At 41.0% G+C, this 18,949-nt stretch overlaps 1 protein-coding gene across 6 annotated transcripts in view; it reads left to right on the top strand.

Moving 5' to 3' along the window:
- TRIM66 (tripartite motif containing 66) overlaps positions 1 to 18,949 on the top strand; it is a 92,733-nt gene that overhangs the window by 31,688 nt on the left and 42,096 nt on the right. For 5 of the 6 annotated variants that reach the window (XM_090032659.1, XM_090032656.1, XM_090032657.1 and 2 more), the window contains exons 4-11: positions 2,032 to 2,179; positions 6,620 to 6,736; positions 11,366 to 11,498; positions 12,564 to 12,680; positions 13,360 to 13,474; positions 14,498 to 14,644; positions 15,062 to 15,179; positions 17,160 to 18,070. In XM_090032659.1, the coding sequence (XP_089888785.1) occupies positions 2,032 to 2,179; positions 6,620 to 6,736; positions 11,366 to 11,498; positions 12,564 to 12,680; positions 13,360 to 13,474; positions 14,498 to 14,644; positions 15,062 to 15,179; positions 17,160 to 18,070 (1,806 nt within the window). The remainder of the gene's footprint in view (positions 1 to 2,031; positions 2,180 to 6,619; positions 6,737 to 11,365; positions 11,499 to 12,563; positions 12,681 to 13,359; positions 13,475 to 14,497; positions 14,645 to 15,061; positions 15,180 to 17,159; positions 18,071 to 18,949) is intronic. The other variant, XM_090032658.1, reaches the window with a different exon arrangement.

Here is an 18,949-nt window from a genome sequence, read left to right as displayed (position 1 = left end):
AGCCTTTTAGTAGCTGTCACTCAAGTCACGTGCTCTATGGCTTCACTGTCTTTGAATTCTGGTAAGCATTTGAGGAGGGGAGCGTCAATTCTGCTGGAAATCAGTCAACAGCATTTTTCACGGAGATCATCATTTTGCACAGTTTCCATAAAAATCATGAAATTGCGATTTAAGTAGGTCCCTATCCTTAATGCATTGAAGTTTTCCCATGCACACGGAAAGCAAATCATTACACCTACTGGAACTTTTTGACCAAACTGCTGATGCTTTGATAATGAAGTTTCATCATCATGTTCTGTCTGTTGGTTTGTATAGACCATGCTGAACCAATAGAAAGATAGTTAGTGGCGCAGACAAAGTGCTGTCTGGTGTCTCTCAGTATCTATGGTATATTGTTCTAATAGTAGCAGTATCATGACTGTCTCAAAATATAGTTCTCTGATTTTACCTTCAATAATGCGGGACCCACCTCTGATTCCTCATTAGGCTGTTGCTTCACTGATCTCACAGGCAGTAACCCTGCTTAAAGGCTATGCTATATGGCATGACAAACTTAACAAAGGAGATAATTTCCTAAACAGTTTTAATTAAGTGCCATGTGTACTGATTCAGAGGTCATATACTTTTCATATTTGTGTTTCTTACCTAGGTGTTCCAGTTCAGCAAAGTTGGTGTTAGTGTACAGATAAAGCTAGCTACTGTTCAACTCTCCTCTGGAAGTAGAAGCTAAAATCTTTATTAGAAGCAGGTACAATGGGTATGCAATAGTTCTGGAAACTGAATCATTCAATATAACTTTCTACTGAAATGTAGAGAAGATATATTTTGCAATATTTTTCCATGAGTACATTTGTGCCCTTCTACAGTCCTATAAATATGGTCTAGGTTCTGAGTTTTAGTAAACCAGTATAAACCTGGAGTAATTCCACTGAAGGTGCTCCACATTCACACTGAGAGCAGGACTTAACCTTCAGGTAGTACATTCTGTTCATCCCTAATAAACAACCTTTAATGGGCATATATGGAGGTATAATGGAGATGGTGAAGACAAGACACAGCAAAATACCTCCTGATAAGGGTATTTAGCGGTAAAAGCACAATCTGGGTTAAGATATTTTCCTCTTTGGTTAATTAGATATCACTTTCTTTTAACACTTTTTTAACACCCTATCTTAGACATTCCATTAGGTGCATAAAGGCACTTGTAAAATTCTTCAGAGAACTGATTTGATCTCTCATGTTTGATCCATCATTATGTTAAAACAAGAAGAGAAAGGGAAAACAAATGACCTCTTGCCCCTTGAGAGCCTCTATTTCAGCTCCCTATATTCAGCTCCCTCTGTGCAAAAATGAAGTTTTATTTCCTACCTGTCTTGACTTTTTACCATCTTGTACCATCTACACTTTTCCCAGAGCCTGACAAAGGGACTTTGATCCCGAAAGCTTGCAGAAAAGGACAGTTTTCATGCCTTTTTCCAGTTGGTCTAATAAAAGGTATCATTTTGGAACCAAGAACCAAGAGTTCTTGTTTTTTGTATGTCTGTTTTGAGAGGCACTTGAGAGCAAGTATCTTGACTCATTCTTTCTTTGAATTCTGAAAATTCCTACCTTCATAAATTATAGGATTTTTAAGTGCATATGTCCAGACCCATTATGACCATCTAGTCTGACCTACTGCATAATGTAGGCTATAGACTTTCACCTAATTATTCCTACATTAGGCCAATAATAGCTTCTTAGACAAGAACATTTATATGTTTTATAAAGGCATTCAACCTGGATTTGAAGCCTTCACATCGCAATCTTATTCTTCCCCCTCTTGCGCTAAGAAGTAATACCACTGATGTCAACTGAATTACATTGCCCTAAGTAAGAAGAGAATCAGGCCCAGTGCTCCCAATTACTGGAGTAACAAATCCTCCAGGAATGTGAATCACAATCTCTTTGAAAGTCAGCAGTTTCTACAAGCTTATTGGAGGAGCTTTGCATTTAATTATACTTGTATGTAATTGCACTTTTTTTCCTTTCCAGAGCTGCTCTGTCTGTAAAGAGAAGAGGCCGGCTCACAGTCTTTGTACTACCTGCAATAAGTGGCTGTGCAGTTCATGTACAGAGGAACACAGGCATGGCAAGGAAACTGGAGATCATTTCCTATCTGTATCCCTGAAGAGCTGTTCAGGTAGAAACATACACTTCAAGGCTGAATGGTTTTTTTCATGTGGTAATTCAACTGAAGATGGTGAGAATCCCCAGGGCCTGTTCCCTGGATATCATGCCTGACCACTCTTGTGAACTGGAGAGGCAAGAAAGAGAATGAATGTTATGGATGATAAATGCAACATTGTTTTGACATTTTGCAACTCTAAGGGCCTAGCCTTATCCTTAATACAGACAAAGCAATGCCAAGTCCCAGGAGATATTGAATAAACTTGTGTTCTAGAGATACATAATCCCTCTACAAGATGTTGCTGTGCAAAGGGATTAGTGGCTGCCCCTTCTGTGGTTCTGTGTAGAGCTAGCTCCCCCCTGCCCCCTTGGGGGTATGTTTCTAAGAAGGCACTGAGGAAGAAACCCTCCTGCTCTGTGAACACAGGGACTGATCTTTATTAGGGTGGGAAAAGAAGCAGGGAGCCCAGAGACTGGAGTTAAAAGATGAGACAAAGATCAGGAACCAGAGGATCTGAAATAAGAACCAGGCTGGGGGCCAATTCTCAAAAATCCTGGTTAAGGCACAGAGTAGGAGTTGGGGAATCCAAGATGCCAGGGTTAACTGGGCAGGAACAGAAACTGGGTTTGGGTGACAGCAGGGTATAAAGCTGAGCTGGATCTCATGCTGAAACTGGAGTTTGGACTGGACCATGGAAGCAAATTTGAGGTAAGATCCAATTAGATTAGGGTCTAATGCAGGGGTGGGAAAATACGGCCTGCTGTGCTCAACTCCCTACTCCCCCTCTCCCCGCTGCCAGGGGCTTCTGTTGCTGCTCACTGGCGGCAGCTGCTTTCCTACCATTTGTAGCACTGCGAGCCAGGCAGGCAACAGCGATCCCTTTCTCCCTTCCCCTGCCCTCAGCGGAGCTGGGCTCAGCCACATTGCAAAGAGTGGGCAGGGGGGAAGCTCCCCACACATGCGCACGCCCCCATCGTACCCATACACACACCCAACACGGTCCCATACACCCCAACCACACCCCACCAAACACATCCCACACATCCACACATGCACCTACCCCCCTACCCCCACCATACCTACAACACACCTGACACCTCAACCACACACATACCCCATATCCCCTACACACATCCAAACATATACTTACACCCCACACACGTACATCTACACCTCTGCACACATGCACCCACACTGCCTCACACATCCCACCCTCTCATGATACCCACACACACATCCAAGTCCCCCACATCCCAACCACACATCCCACACCCCCACACACATCCGCATATAGAAACCATACCACCCCACACACCCACATATACACCCCACCCGCACCATACTCGCACACCCCCCATATACCTCACAACTCACCATACCCACACACACCCAGCAGTCCCACGTACCCCACACACACTCCCCACACCCACACATACACCCCCAATCATATACTCCCCCTATCACATCCCTTCCCATCCCTCCGTACACAATATACAAGCAAACCCCACTCCCAAATGGAGTGCTTCCTGGGCAGGTGGAGAGACTTCTAGTGGCAAAGGCCAGGGGCTAGGGGGTGGTACTTCTGGCCCCAAGATGGCAACCAGGGGGTGGGGCACCTGCTAAGTGGCAGGGCTACCCTTGCAGTGTCACCAAAACTTGTTAAGCATTCCTCCCCCTGAAATAATTGCCTGGCACTGGTCTAATGTGATTGGGAACCAGGGCTGAAGATTCGCAGGGTAAGGAAGCTTCTTCAAGACTGAGGTATGTTTTATCTGGTGAAAGGGCAGGTGCAGTGCAGGTCCCTGACCTAACTCATGGCACTTTGCAGAAAGTGTCATGAGTTAGACCGACCCTCCTGAGTCAACAGAAGTTAGCGGTTGGGTCAGGAGAGTTGGGGATTTTAAGCCAGTCCACTGAGAGAGGCTGCTGGTATGCAGCCTTTCTTCCTCTAGCTCTGCCCCACCTTAGGGGTAGGGGGCTCCAATCAGCCTGCCCTCCTCACCAGAGCAGCAGGGCAAACCCCAGAATGGACCTCGCTCCTCTGCCTTCTTCCCCTTGCATCCTGGGACAGCACTGGGGATAGGGCTGGACTGCTTCAGCCCAGCTGCTGGAGTAGACAACTGTTAATGAAAGTGCTCTGCTTTGGAGCTCCTTCATTGGAACCCTCGTATAATGAGGGTTAATTTGTGACATGATTGGAGCACTCTGCAGCCATGCACTTTCGATTGGACATAGATGTAGAGTGTTTTCAAGGGGCTGATAGCGCGATACGTGTAATTTCTGTTTGCGCCTTTCATTATACAGGCAGCCTGCTCAGCTCCACTAAGTCTGAGTAGTTCATGAGGGTGCCTAGCACTGTGCTAACCAGGGGAGACTTACCCTTACAATCAGGGAAGAAGTCTGTTGCTTGGAAGTGTTAGGGTAGGATGGAAAACAGTGAGGGAAGGGAACAGATCAACTGAACAGCCAGAATGGTGCGTTAGGGCCAGCTGCACAAAGTTTGGAGACAAGAAGTCAGAGTGAGCGTAGAGGGGAACCGAGACCAGCTAAGCAAGGAGACTAAGACTGTGATAAGAAAGGCTAAGATGAAAGACTAGAACTGGGTATGCAAGTAGAACGAATGAGGCATAAGAGCCAAAGGTGATAGAGACAGGACTGGGGCAGGGACAGGATGGAGACAATAGGTTAGAAATGGTCAAAATTGCAGGTAACAGACAGAAAGAGCTGTGACCACTGTAGCATGATTCTTTTCTGGATTGAAACCCAAGATTCCTGAGTCTCATTCTGCCAGAAAATCTCCATGAAACCCACTGTCAGAGTGCAGGTCTCATGCCTCATACAGAGGAGGATGACCTACTACCACCATCACTTAGCTCTAGTGGCAGAGGTCTGCACCGTAGATCCCATGTTCCAATTGTGTTGGTGTTTCATGTGTTGCTTTTTTCAGTTTCTTGGCTTGCTTTTAAAAAAAAGTAGGAAATTATGCACAGATTTATGTTTAAAGAATATTAGGGTTGAAAAATTGTATATAGTTTTGTAATTGAAGATTGACATAATGAATACACAGCAGGGGCTAATTTAAGGTTGCAAAAGTAACCTTAAATCTGATATTTGGAACTGTAGAGTGCTTGAGTTGGCAACTTTAACATTCTTTTAACATAGTCTTTGGTATATAGTGTGTTTTTTATCTTAAATTGATTAGGAACAAGTTAAGCTAAATGAGCAGATGATGAACCAAGTTTTTTTATATGGATTTGTCAGTTTAAATAACTTTTACATCTTAATCCTTTCACCTTCCTCATGGATTGTATTGTGTGTCATAGGTTGGAATCAAGAGACTGAAAGGAGAACAGGTAGTAGTCCTGCTGTTTATGGATATTCCCAGAAATTAAGTGCAATCCATTAGCTATGGGAGAGAGAGAGGATAAAAGGAAGGAGTAAGCTTAGATGGGAACTGCTGTTTGTTGTGTGCTGCTTTCTTCTTAGAGGGGTAAAGGTTGTAGCTGTGTTGGTCTAAGGACACAGGTAGACAAGGTTCTTTGGGTAAATCTGATATATTTTATTAGACCAACTCAAATAGTTTGAAAAATTCTTCTTTGTAAGCTTTTGGATATAAATACCCTTTCTTCGTAGAGCATTTCCAACTGTACCTATTGCTCAGTTACAGCGGTAACTAGCAGAGGCAAATGGCAACTGGAAAGAAAAAAAACATTAAAAATAAGTTGGAAATAACATAGTAAATTGCTTTCTGGGAACAAACAGTGATAAAACAACATGGTTTATAGAGATTTTTAGTGTTTTATATCTTCCCAAATAGGATAATCTAAGTATACAGGTGTAAGTAAATACCAGCAAAGTATAGGTTAAAGTGTTTTCTGGACTTTTGTCTAGGATAATCCTAAAGTGAAGAGACAAATCATGAATGTATTGAATAAGTGGACAGTATGTTTTTCTTTTTAGGTTAATGGCAGGAAGAGGACTGTGGGCTTCATTCTCTGCTTGCTTATCATGGTATCATTTCATTTTACAAAAGACTCCCCAGTTCACAAACTTGACAAACAATCAGATATGCTCTTTGTGGTTCAGTTTTGGGACATGTTCTGTAAATATAAAGCCCACTCAGGCAAAGTTTAACAAAACAGTTCTTACTTTTTGGTTTCAACATGTACAGCTGAATGGCAAAAGCTAAAAACAAAAGAGGAAATGTCCTTTACAGCTACACAGGTAGATATATTATTTAATGATTTAGCAGAGTTGTAAAGTATGTACACTTCCATATGTCATACATTTCATTTAAAGGGAGTACTAGATATTCAAATTCCACTGTTGACCAGCCAGACTGTGCTCTCTCTCTCTGTCTCTGAAGACAAGATACTTCCATGGTCAAATTCCCAAACTTCTTTCATCTCTCCTCTTGAAATTCCTGAACTTCAACCTCCCTCCTCTCTGTAGGCTTGCACTTCCACAAAGAGACTGTCCATTCTGCAGCACAGAGACCATCTTCACATCTCTCATCTACCATGGCTTTTGACATTTCCTCTGCAAGGGATGAAGTTTTCCTCAAAAGAGGTCTGTAACCCTCATTTGAACTCAAGACAATTAAAGACAGAGAGGTAGCAAAAAACACTTGTCTGTTGTAGCACTTAAATCATTGCTGAAAATCAAGGGTTGATTTTTCCTAGTAAATATGTCTGGTCTAGTTCTGAACAGCCGCATCAAATCAGAAAATCTCAGCTTCAAATTGATTTTAATTTGTAGAAACATGTCCCATTATGATCATTCCTTGAGGAGTTGAAACACACCCCCCTCCCGTCATGTTAGCTGCTACAAGGACTTTAAGAAAAGAAAATACCCAGAGTATTTTTAAGGTTATTCAATGAGAAACTAACTCATTCCTCTCTGATATCTAGTGGAGAATTAAGTAAATACACACGGGCTTTTAATTTTACAGTTTGTGTCATGAAAGAAATGTATTTCTAGTTCCTCCTTAAGTACAGCACAGCTGAAGTCACCCTCCATTGGTTATTCACTTTATCATTCACTTCTCTTAATGGCATTCCTTGTAATGATGCATATGGACTTTTCTGTATGGTGCAAGTCTACTGTGCACACACATCCTTACCAAACACACAAACACCAAGTATTAATAATAACAAAAGCCGTATGTCAAACAGTTTAAGCATGAGTAGGACTTCAGTAGGACTAACTGCATGTTCACAGTACTTAAGATTTATTGAGTCAGGGCCCAGAAGAGCATATACAAGGAGAATCGCTTTGAACTGGGCCTGATATAGTTGAGTTCAGTGAAGTGTTTTGTTTTGAGGCTGTATCTCAAATCTGTATGGAAAATTGAAGATAATGGGGAATTCATCAACACATTTGTTACTGTTCCAGGACTCATGGCACTGGTATTTTAGATCTGCACTGGCTATCTGTTAAGTGCTTTGTAGAATTGAAAGTCTTAATTTTGAGCCTGTGACCTGCTTATCTGAAAGACTGTCTCTTGTGTTCTATGCTGCTGCAGCCACAACAATAGAGATGTCAGATCTTAGAGACCCATGAGAGAGGATGCTGTTGGCTGGGCATTCTCTTTGAGGCCTTCTCAACCTAAGGACTTACCAGCTTCCTGCTCTAAAACAGGACTGCTATTTCCATTGTGTTTTTTCCTGCCATATTATTGTAACAGTTATGTTACTGTTGGTCTTGGTGGTTTTGACTGTGTTGAGTAAAGGTTTAATGGAGAGGATTACAGGAGTGGGCTTTCTTGTAGCTGTAGAACTGAAAAATCATCAAGGTGTATCCAAAGCAAAGAATTGGGTCCACCTTTTTAATGTTTGCTCTTATAAACCTAAAGAAATACAATACATTGCTACTGCTAGGTATAGCTTTAGCTCTTCTGCTTGGTTGGTTTGCTCCAGTGTTTTTCTATTAGCTTACCAACCTGAGTATGAGTGCCTGGCTGATATTGCTGATTTTGAATATAAAGTGGAGCTGTGATGTGGCTGATACCTTGGGCATAGCAGGGGCTTAACAACCAGGATTTCTTTTTATGTAACATTGAAGGGAGAAAGGGATCTCTACAGGGAGGGTCAAGAGCACTTTTTCACAGCCAGTGATTTTTTTTTTTGCCAATACTTTAAAAAAAACAACAAAAATGCTTTTCTTGAGACCATGGCTACCAAATGCATGAGACTGGATAAAATCTTTTCACAGTATTATTAATTAAATGACTACGGGAGGATACCAAAAGTGAGGGGCACTCAAAAAGTGAGAGAATATTTTTATGATAGCATAAGGAGCTATCTGAAGCAAGTTGTGTCTCTGAAAGAAGAAGGGGAATTCTTTTACTTGGGTGTTTTCCATTGCAACTAGGAACAGGCAAACCTTATGAAGTTCAAAGTATTGTCAATTTGTCATGATATTTTTGAAGCTCATAAAACTAGAATGAGAATTAGTTTAAGATACAGCAAAATGGAAGCCTACACTTTACATTTGGGAAGGAAAAAGAAGCTGTGGCATCCAGAAGGTAGACTGGCACTAAATAAATATTCTAGCAGCTGTTTTTATTGTTTCGTTGGAATGTTTTTTCTCTTTGCTACTTTCTACTCTGTCTTCTATTTTTGCAAAGCAGTGAATCCAGTAACATAGGTGAAAATCAAATTTCAAAATGATGTTTGAAGGTAGGTTCTTTTTAAAAGTTTACTTGTCCCATAACCATACTGGTCTTCAAAGACCAGAAGGTTCAGACTGTTTCCTCAGTAACACAGAGATCCAAATGTGTGAATCTATTTAAGATCTGGATGTACAGTTAATATTGCACACACATCTTTGAAATGGTGAACCCAAACAATATGTGTTCATTGTCTTCTGTAATAGAGAGATAAAATGCTAATAAGCTTCTGGGAATTAGATGATAGTTTCTTTCTGAATATGAGTTGGAAACAGATTTCAACTGAAAAAGTGATGATAATACAAATACTTTAGTCAACTGCTTTCTATCTGTCCCTGGGATGAAGCTGTAGACTTCTAGAGGGTGTTTTTAGATCATGAAAACTCAGGTAGAGCCTGTGAGGACTTTTTTCTGTTTGATACTCTACTCTGATATGGTAAAGGAGAATTATCCTTGGACCTCTCACTGCTTAATGTGCACAGCGTTTGCCCTCACGGATGTAGGTTTTTAATGGAAGATCAACTGCTTGCACAGAAGTTGGAGACCCATTAAAACATAAGACTGTGGATGCTGTTTATTAAAATTGTATGTGGTGATAACCCAGAGCAAAGATGTCAGATCATTACACATCCACTCATGGCACCTGAGTTAAAAATGCATCCGAAGTGTGAATTATGCAATGCTGCTAGATTAAAAAGTTTTGATACAAATCTATCATACAAATTATCTTATTACATACACATTAAATCAATATGGAAAGAGATACTGATTTGAATCTTGAGGAAGAAAATTAATGAAATCATCAAAGTTCAGTAAACACTGGAACTCCATAGTTTATAAGGTGCCACCATGCTCTACCTTCTGTCAGAAACATGAGAGGAGAGTGGGTGTTATTGTAAGTTAACCCCCAAGACTACATTGTACCTGTTTGAAATAAACAGTGAGTCACTGAATCAGAACACTTAACAGAGACTAAGAGGGCTGGTGCATGTAATATAATTTTGTATGTAGTAAAAATGAGCTTCCATCATGGTCCACATCTCCCATTTTATGATCCAAGCTTCTTGTACCACCCTAATGATCAAAAGATGAACAGGTCTTATCCAGTAGATAAGGGAGACTCCCAGCTTTGAGCAGCTTGGGATCTGTTAGCACATAACAAACTATGAAACCTGGTTGAGTTGACAAGAGCCATGTTTCTTTGTCCTTCCTTTTTTTCCACCCTCCTTGGTATTATTCTGTGAAACATAAAGGTCTTTGACTTCAGGACAAATGTGCATTATGAGAACACATTGGCTAAAAATTCCTAGTCTTTCACAGAACTCTTCAGGCAGCTTAACTACATGAAAGGATGTTCACGATAACCTCCTGTGCCCTATTTCTTTGTTAAGGTAGCATTGTAGGTGGTCTTATCATTTATTTATATTGCAGCAATGGTTTTCAAACTGTTTTCCATGGAGCCCTGGAGTTCTACGATAGCTCATCAGGGGCTCTGCAAAGAGACTGGGGATAATCCAGAGTGGGCTGGGAGGCACTGCACTGCTATTGCCAGACCAGGTTGCTTGGTTCCATGTCTCTGTAGGATAGGGGTAGGGGTTGTGTGGCAGAAGAAGTGATATCTAATGATGGTTGGTGAACTGGTTAAATACCTGCAAGTTATATTTGAACTCCTGAAGCCTCCGAGCATTTGTGATACAAGATGTTAACTTGCAAGTGTTTAGTGCATGTACCCTTGTGAGCAAATGTAATTCCAGAGAAGGGGACTTGGCATTCAGGTTTAACCATCACTTTTCTCTACTTTATAAGGTGACTTTGGTATATAGATGGAAGAAATTAAGAATAGATTCTATATAAGCAGCCTTTCTCTTAGGAGGCATAATCTCTTATTCTTTCTTAGGGAATAATGTTTATTTACCGTGTGCAAACTTTGACGTGAAAGAACAGCACACAAGTAACCACAAGCAAGTAACCACAAGCTGAAGAAGTTCTGGGTCATGTTTAGGTGCAGTGTTTATGTACAAAATTCAATGAATAACAGGAATGTCTTTTTAAGAATAATTGCTCTCCTTGTTTCTTCTGTGACTTTGAATTCATTTGATTTTGTCTGTATTACTGAACGCAATGAGTTTCTTACGCACAGTATCAGTGTTGCAAAGCCAAAGGATTAAAAAATTACATGCCAAGTCACTAAAATCGTGAGTGACTTAAAACTGTTTGAGTTCTGTTTCTTTGCCACCTTTTTTCTGAGCCATCAGGGTACGTTAATGTAATATTTCCAAGCTTTACTATACACCTAGTAGGGCTGTATGTGAGTGCACTTGTTTTGTTCTGTTTCTTTTAAAGAATGCTCAGTCTCGTGTAATCACATGACTGTAGCAGCTGGGTCTTTTAAAATTAACACCCAGAAACTTGTATTAAAATGATGAGGGTTGGTTCCATTGTGATAGATAAAAGGTAGAATAGGACTAGCTTTGCTGAGCTTTAGCTGCAGCTCATGTCCAGTGACTCCGTTGCTTTATATTCTCCAGGAACTGAAGGGGGAGCAAGTGAATTTACTTTGTGTTGTCCGATACACAGTCAAGAGCCCCTCAAACTCTTCTGTGAAACCTGTGATGTTCTTACTTGCCGTAGCTGCCTTCTGACAGAACACAAGGAACACAGGTATCAAATATGAATTGATTGCTGTCCCTATTTACTCCCCACCTGAAAACATAGTTAACTTGTAGTTGAAGTTTCTTAACTGCATTTCCAGCACACGCATTTGAAAAGCAAGGAAATCAGATGTTAATGTAACCTGGACAGACGCACCAAGCTGAGTTCTCGAGCCTTGCCCCCAAACAACATGATACTCAAATGCACTCAAAGACTCTTCCCGTCCTCAACACACACTATTCTAACTCCAGCATCTAACCAGCTATCCTTAATGACATCTGAACATTCACAGTTGTGCATCAACATTTCCAGTGGTGCCCATATTGTACTTACACAGGCACATTGGCTATTACAAGCACCCAGGTCCCTGCTTCTCTTTCCACACCTCACCTACGATATTCAGCTATTCATAAATGCACAACCTGAATTTTGGCCTCAGCCTAATTAAGATATTTCACTAAGAGACATTATTTAATTGTTTATGATGTGTTATTTTGCCTAACAAGGAACTCTGAGGTCAAATGTAATGTTGAGGATTTAACTGGGATTGTTAGAATGTGAGTGGGAATGCTGTGGGAAGTTGTAAATTCAAAGCAAAAAGGAGATTTTTGTCAAATGAGTCTGTGACCTGCATTTGGATAGTAATATTTGGACAACAGTGGATGGGATGTGAAGGGATATAGTAGGTGTGTGATGGGAAGAGAAGAATGGAAGATGGGGTAACACAGGAATTGGAAAATGGCTAGGGAGTAAATATGGGCAGCTAAAATGACTTCCCCAAGTCACAAGTCTGTGTTTGTGCAGAGGACCTGGGTGATTGTAGTAGGTAGTGTGCATGTGTAAATACAAGATGGCACCTTTGAAATTTTGTTGAACATTTGTGAATGCTCAGGTGGTGTTAATGACACAGTGAGGTCCACTTGGACACCTTCAGAAAATGTTAGCAGAGTTCAGGTAGTAGTGTCCAGACTAGTAACCTGCAAGGTTTTATAGCATAATTTTTCTTTCATGGTGAATAATTTATGAACAGGAGCTGGAGGCAAAACTGTGTAAAAACTTGCCTTCCTTTCCCAGGTTCAAGCATCTTGAAGAGGCCTTGCAAAATCAGAGAGTTATTCTGGAAAATGTGACAGCAAAAGTGGAAGAGAAAAGAACTGGGATTCAAGTGACAGCAAAGCAGATTGAAGACAGGTAATTGTTAAACAATTACTTCATGGAAGTTAAGCAGGCACAGATGCCATAGTGTGGGAGGCCTTGGGGGCATGGGCCCATTGGTTGTAGATTTTGATGATTTCTTGCTATTGTTGAACTTAAAACAAGAAGAAATCAGAAATACTCATAACAAAATCTGGAAATATGTTCTGTAAGAAACCAGCAAACAAGAAAATACTTCAAGCTGCCATAAACTAAATGGTCTATAGGTAAAAAGTTCATTACATAAACTTATCAGTTATTCTTCCTGTATTTGTTTGATGTCAGTGGAATAGAAGAGTTATGTAAGTTTTAAAGCCTTCAAACCATATAAATCCCCCTGCACTGTTATTGTAATGTAGAATCATAATTCTTGTGGAAGCAGTTTAATTCAGACCGTCACTTAGTTTGCTTGTCTGTTGTTAACTGCTATCTGAGCTATGGGAGGGTTTCTTGACTTTGTGCTTGCCTTTGTTAAACAGTTTTAGAAATAAGGTTTTGAGAGTCTGATTCAACTCCTCTTCAGTCAGTGGGAATCTTTTGATTGGCTTCAGGGAGAACTGGCTCTTAGTCCTTTTACAATACTCAAATGCATTTTCCTTGTAATTAATAAGTACAAGACACTGAATAAATGGAATGTTGATTAATTTATCAAGGTCCATGTATACTTTACTCACAGGCTATTTGAAGTGAAACATTTGCACAAAAAAGTAGAAAATCAGATCAAAATGGCCAAGATGGTTGTGATGAATGAAATCAATAAGCGAACAAATTCCCTTCTAGAGCAACTCGAGGTAAGTGAGGGTGATGTTACTGATACTGAAAAGTTGGCTACTGAAGGATCTTATCTGCCATTTTTTGGGCAACTTAAATTTTAAGGCTAGCCAGCAAAATGAACATGCCTGTGAACATTCCAATGTGTGTCTGTTTCAGTTTTGAGGGGGAAAGAAAAAATATACTTGTATGGGACCAGAGGAAGAAAAACAACTGAAAAAATGGCATGTTATTTACTGTCTCTGGGCTTGGCAAAATGCACAGAATCCACAAAATGGCCACACTTTCTCTTCTAGTATACAAATGTATAGTTTTATAAAGACATCTATTTTTTTCTTGTTGGAAATTAGACTGACTTTTTCACTTTTCTGGAAGTGGTCTGCAATTTGGTGTTATTCAGCTTTAAGTACATGGGACCTTATTTTCAGTTGTTCTGAGCACACAAACTCTTATTGAAGTTAATGGGAGCTTTTGAAAATCAGACCTTGAGTGTAATAGTCGGGTATTCAAAGGTTGGGCAATCAGAATTTGCAAGGAGATTTTGAAACTATTGATAACTGTGTTTGACTTAGCCATGAATAAGCAGTCTTGCAATAAAGAAAAGCTTCTCGTATTGCCACCATAATATCATTAAATGTTAAGGTGATTTGTTAGGATTTCAGACGTCTTGACAACAACGGCCTTTCATTCTAAACTATCTGTAGCTTATGGGCTAGCAGCTAAACATATGCTAAAGTGCTTTGCTGGTTTAGTACCAAAGTAAGAGATGGACTGGAGCTAGATTGGTATACTCTGGCCCTGATATAGCTCTACAGTCAGTTTCTTGTCTAGTCGTTGCTCCCATTGAATTCAGACTGGTCTGTTGCAGAAGGTGAAACCCATCTCTGCTATCCCTTTCTGCTTGTTGTTTCAAAGAAGTTTCATGAGTTTCAGCAAGTGCTTATCTAGGCAGTGAGTTTCATGTACTCTTTGTGTGTCCAAGTATGCCTAAATGGTGCTGACAGTTCCATACAGAGCATAATGGGTTTTTTTATTATTACCAGAGAATCACAAGTGAAAGGAAACAGAAACTGGAGCAGCAACTTCAAGGCATCTTTGTTTTAAACCGGCAGTTTGAACATGTGCAAAATTTTATCAACTGGGCCGTATGTAGTAAAAACAACATTCCATTTCTCTTCAGTAAGGAACTGGTAAGAATAATACTGAGGTAAAATTGTGCAGTGGGTACAATGACTGTGAGGGTCAGGCAGAGGAATGGAATTAAGATTAATAGAATATCAGAAAGAAAAAAGTTAGGAATTCAAGTTACCTTGAATTGTATGAAACTAAATCAGGGACTGAGGTGCCCTAAAGAGATGGAAACCTGCAAGGCATCCATAACATGAGATTGGTGAGTTAGAGTGACTCCAGATTCAAATGAAGTCTCTTGTTCCTTGCAAATAAAACTTGTAATAGAAAATGTTTTGTGGGGCACATGAATGTCAGCTGGGAGTGCAAGTTTAATCATTAGGCTGTATTTATTCCTGACCAATAACCACTGTAAGGATTTCTGAACTCTATTGATTTTATATTCACTATAAAATGGTGGTTCTGTGATTTGTCACCAGATTGTGTTTCAGATACAGCGTTTACTAGAGACAAATTGTAGCACAGATGTAGGACCTCCTTTGAAGATCAGATTTACTTGGGACCCTTCTTTCTGGACTAAACAACTTTCCAATTTAGGTAAGGAAAACAAAGCAGCATTCTAATGGCTTATTTGGTAAGTGTTTAAAATTGTACAAGAAAGAGACAGAGATTAAAAAAAAAAAGGTCCCTAGCCAAATTAGCTTTTTTTTTAGCTTAATTAAGAAATTGTTAAGGGTTCAATAAATGTAAAATAGTTATTGGACATGGACACTATTTCATCACCTGGAATACTTAGAAGTGAATGAAGGGAACAATGTAAGCTTTAAATATCCCTATACTGCGACTTGCAGTATATGATCTGTTTAAAAAAAGTGGAGGTGTTCAGATCTCTAGATGTAAAATACTTAAACACAATATTCATTAGAGTAGTATATAATCAGCTTAAAATATAAGGTGTCCAAGAGGTGATTCTGACTTGGTTAGATAAGGTTAGGACAAAATATGAACCTTTGGTCATGGGGATCCTTTGCAATAGTAAACTACAGAACTGAAGTTACTTTGGCTTGGTTAAGACTATGGGCCTCTATGCAAGTTTCACCAACAGTGGTTAAAGAGCAGACACCAACCAACTCACAGTGCAGAGGACTATAAGATACAGGGGTACTATGAGTTCTGCACTGTCTTTTGTTTTATTTTGTAAATGTTCTATACAGAATGTGAGCTGCTTTATTTAATTAGGCACTGATATTTCAATTTATTCAATAATATCGCCAGCCATTTGTTATGTGATCATGTCCTCGTTATTTGCATATTTACTCTGAGTAGGAAATGGTCTAAGGGTAGATGAATCTGTCCATTCATAAAATTTTAATTAAGAATTTTATTAGAGTACATACAGTCTGCCACAACTAAATAAAGGCATTCACCAAGTTTCAAACTTATACCATATTTGATTGAACATAAATATATGCTATCACATAGAAATGATATGTACTGTAGTAACACTTGGTGGGCCTACAGACATTAAGGGTTGTGGTAGAACTCACAGTGCTTTATTTATACAGAGTGCCATGAGTTAGCCCCCTGCCTCTCAACCCAACAGACTTTTCCCTGTTGGGTTGGTGGGGTGGTGGAATTGAGCCCACCTGCACTGGCCTTCCTGGCCAGCAGGTGGGGGCACTTCAGTAGCCTCTGAGGAGGCTGTCAAACTGCTCCTTTCCCCAGCTTCAAAGCTGTCAGTAAGGGAGGGAGAGAAGAAGGCAGCACCCAGCTGCTGGCTTCTTTGTCTGGGCTGAGCTGGAGTGGGGAGGGGGGTGGAATGGCACCCCCTCGTCTCAAGGGCCTGGTCCAGTTCCCCCCAGTACCCCAATTGGGGTAGCTGTGGGGTGGAGCATGAAGAGAGGGGTCTCCATTTTACCCCTTTCCCCCTCTAACTCACGCTGGGCAAAACAGTTGGCAGCTTAATGCTGCTCCCTTCCCTCCTTTCTCTGCTGACAGCCCTGGTGGTGGGGGCTGGGTTGATGCGCGCCAGCCCAGCCCCACCCTTTATGCAAAAAATTAACCCTCAAGGGAACACAAGTTCCCTAAGATGCTCTGCTTTTGAGTACCTTAATCTAGTAGCTGATTTGATGTGGGTTAATATTTTGCATGATCAGCCATTTAAAAAGCACTCTTCAGCCTTGCATGTGTGTTATGGCACTTTCAGGGGTCTGATCATGCAAAAAATATCATTTATGTAAGCATCCTTGATGTTTGTGCCAAACTGAGAAGTTTGGCTTTGCCTGATTTATGTTAAATACTGTTTTGAACAAAACTAGCCCTGATTCTTCCCAGTTAGTGGCATCTTTGTACCAGTGCAATGACTTTCCACCTGTCCAATCAGTGTAGGAGTTCCTGGGTAGAATGGAGATTGTGCAACAAGTTTATATGATCTCCTCCTGTTCCCCATATAGTGACACAGAAGGGGCAGTCCGAAAGCTCTCATCCTCCTCTGCTATAGGCCATACCTATAGCATATACCTTCACAGAAAGTTTAAAGATTAAATTTACTGGGGGTTTTTTGGTTTATTTTTATAGGAGGTTTAACTTTGGAAGGTGGACACATCTCTCATTCAGATGTCCCAGCCTATGGGAGTGCTCAGGGATTACACACCCCATTGTATCATGGACATCACTCACCAGCGCCACAGCTTGAGCCTATCAGTAATCATTCACATCAGTTTCCAGTCCCTATTCAATGCCCTACACCAGTATGTTGTTCACATTGCCTCAGTGTACCTCACATGAATAAAGGTCCACTTCCTCATCAAAGCATGAACCATCACCAGAATTTTAGACAACTTCCTGAAATGCAGTCGCAGCAGCATTTTCCACAGCAATACAACATACAGCAACATGAAAAAGAGCAGAGGTGTACTCCACAGTCTTTGAAAATCATGCAGTCTGATCTAGAGCAACAGTCCCGGCCAGAGCCAGAGAACATATCTGTACGGATGGGAAAGCACTTGCAGGTACAGCAGCTGCAGCAGACTACACCTTCGGTTTATACCATTCCACCACAAGATGTCCAGCAAATTCACACCAGCCATGCGCAGCAGTTGCACAGCCAGCCTAGTCTGCAAACTCCAGCTGTTCAAGTGCAGCTTGGTCATCCCCAGAAGCTGAAGCTTAACCACTTGCAGCAGTCGCAACAACAGCAGCAGCCACCACCACCACCACCACCACAACCATCTCCTAGTTCAAGTCAGAAAGAAAGCACCCATGAACAAGTCATACAGCAGAGTTTGGATATCATGCACCACCAGTTTGAACTGGAAGAGATGAAAAAAGATTTGGAGCTTCTTCTCCAGGCACAAGGACAACCAAGTTTGCAGTTGAATCAGACCAAACAGCCTCAGCATGTTCAACAAACCATTGTTGGACAGATAAACTACATAGTGAGGCAACCAGCCCCAGTTCAGCAACAAATCCAAGATGAGGTGCAACAAGTAAGTTCTCTGAAAACTTATCACTTTTGCATTTGCTCTACCAGCAAGACTGAGATGCTAAACTTAGATGTTACCATAGATTCTACAGCCCTGATAGTTGCGAGTTAGAGTTCTTTTTTTAATGTATTAATTAAGCTTGATGTTACTCCATGGATATCACTTTTTTATATTTTTGTTAAAAATAATTATTGTAAGACTAGTTATCCTTTTGTGTAGATATCATTTGTTTGTGTTACAGTAGGGGCTTGAGGCCTTTGATCAAGACTCCATTGTGTTACGTGCTCTACGTGCACAGTGAGAAGCAATGCCTGTCCCAAAGATGCTTCCTTTCTCTTTCTGTGTAATATCAGGAAATGGCGGAGTCCTACATATAAGCTAAAGAAACAAAGTTGAGTCAAAACAATATCAGTTCTGGATTATAGCAGGGTTGTCAAAGGCCCATGGAGCCCTATCAGCTGGTGCAAGAGTCTTGGAGTGGACCGCATACTGTATACCATGCATGTTGGATCAGCTCTGCATGCTGCATGCAGTGCACAGGGCCACTCCAGGATGCATGCTACATGTATTACTTGCTCTGATTGATTGGTCCAGGATGCACGCTGCACATAGCACCCACTCTGGCCAGTTTGAGATGCATACTGCATGTGGTGTCCTCTCTGGCAGGTCTGGGATGCCTACTGTATGCAGTGCCTGCTTCAGCTGGTCTGGGAGGTTCATGCAAGGCTCGCCGTACATGTTGGATCTGGCACGTGGGGCCAGTTTGTGCACCTGATCAGGACCTGTGCCAGTCATCCAGCTCTGAAGGGCTGAATGAGTTTGACACCCCTGGGTTACAGCAATAATGTGTCCCACCTCAGCCTTTTTTTCCAGGCAGCGGTT

Source organism: Crocodylus siamensis, chromosome 2 (genome assembly GCF_052110815.1).
Source record: "Crocodylus siamensis isolate JL-2025a chromosome 2, ASM5211081v1, whole genome shotgun sequence".
In the NCBI taxonomy this organism is placed as follows: Eukaryota; Metazoa; Chordata; order Crocodylia; family Crocodylidae; genus Crocodylus; species Crocodylus siamensis.
Note: the sequence above shows the minus strand (reverse complement) of the source record. Positions and strands in the feature narration are given on the sequence as shown.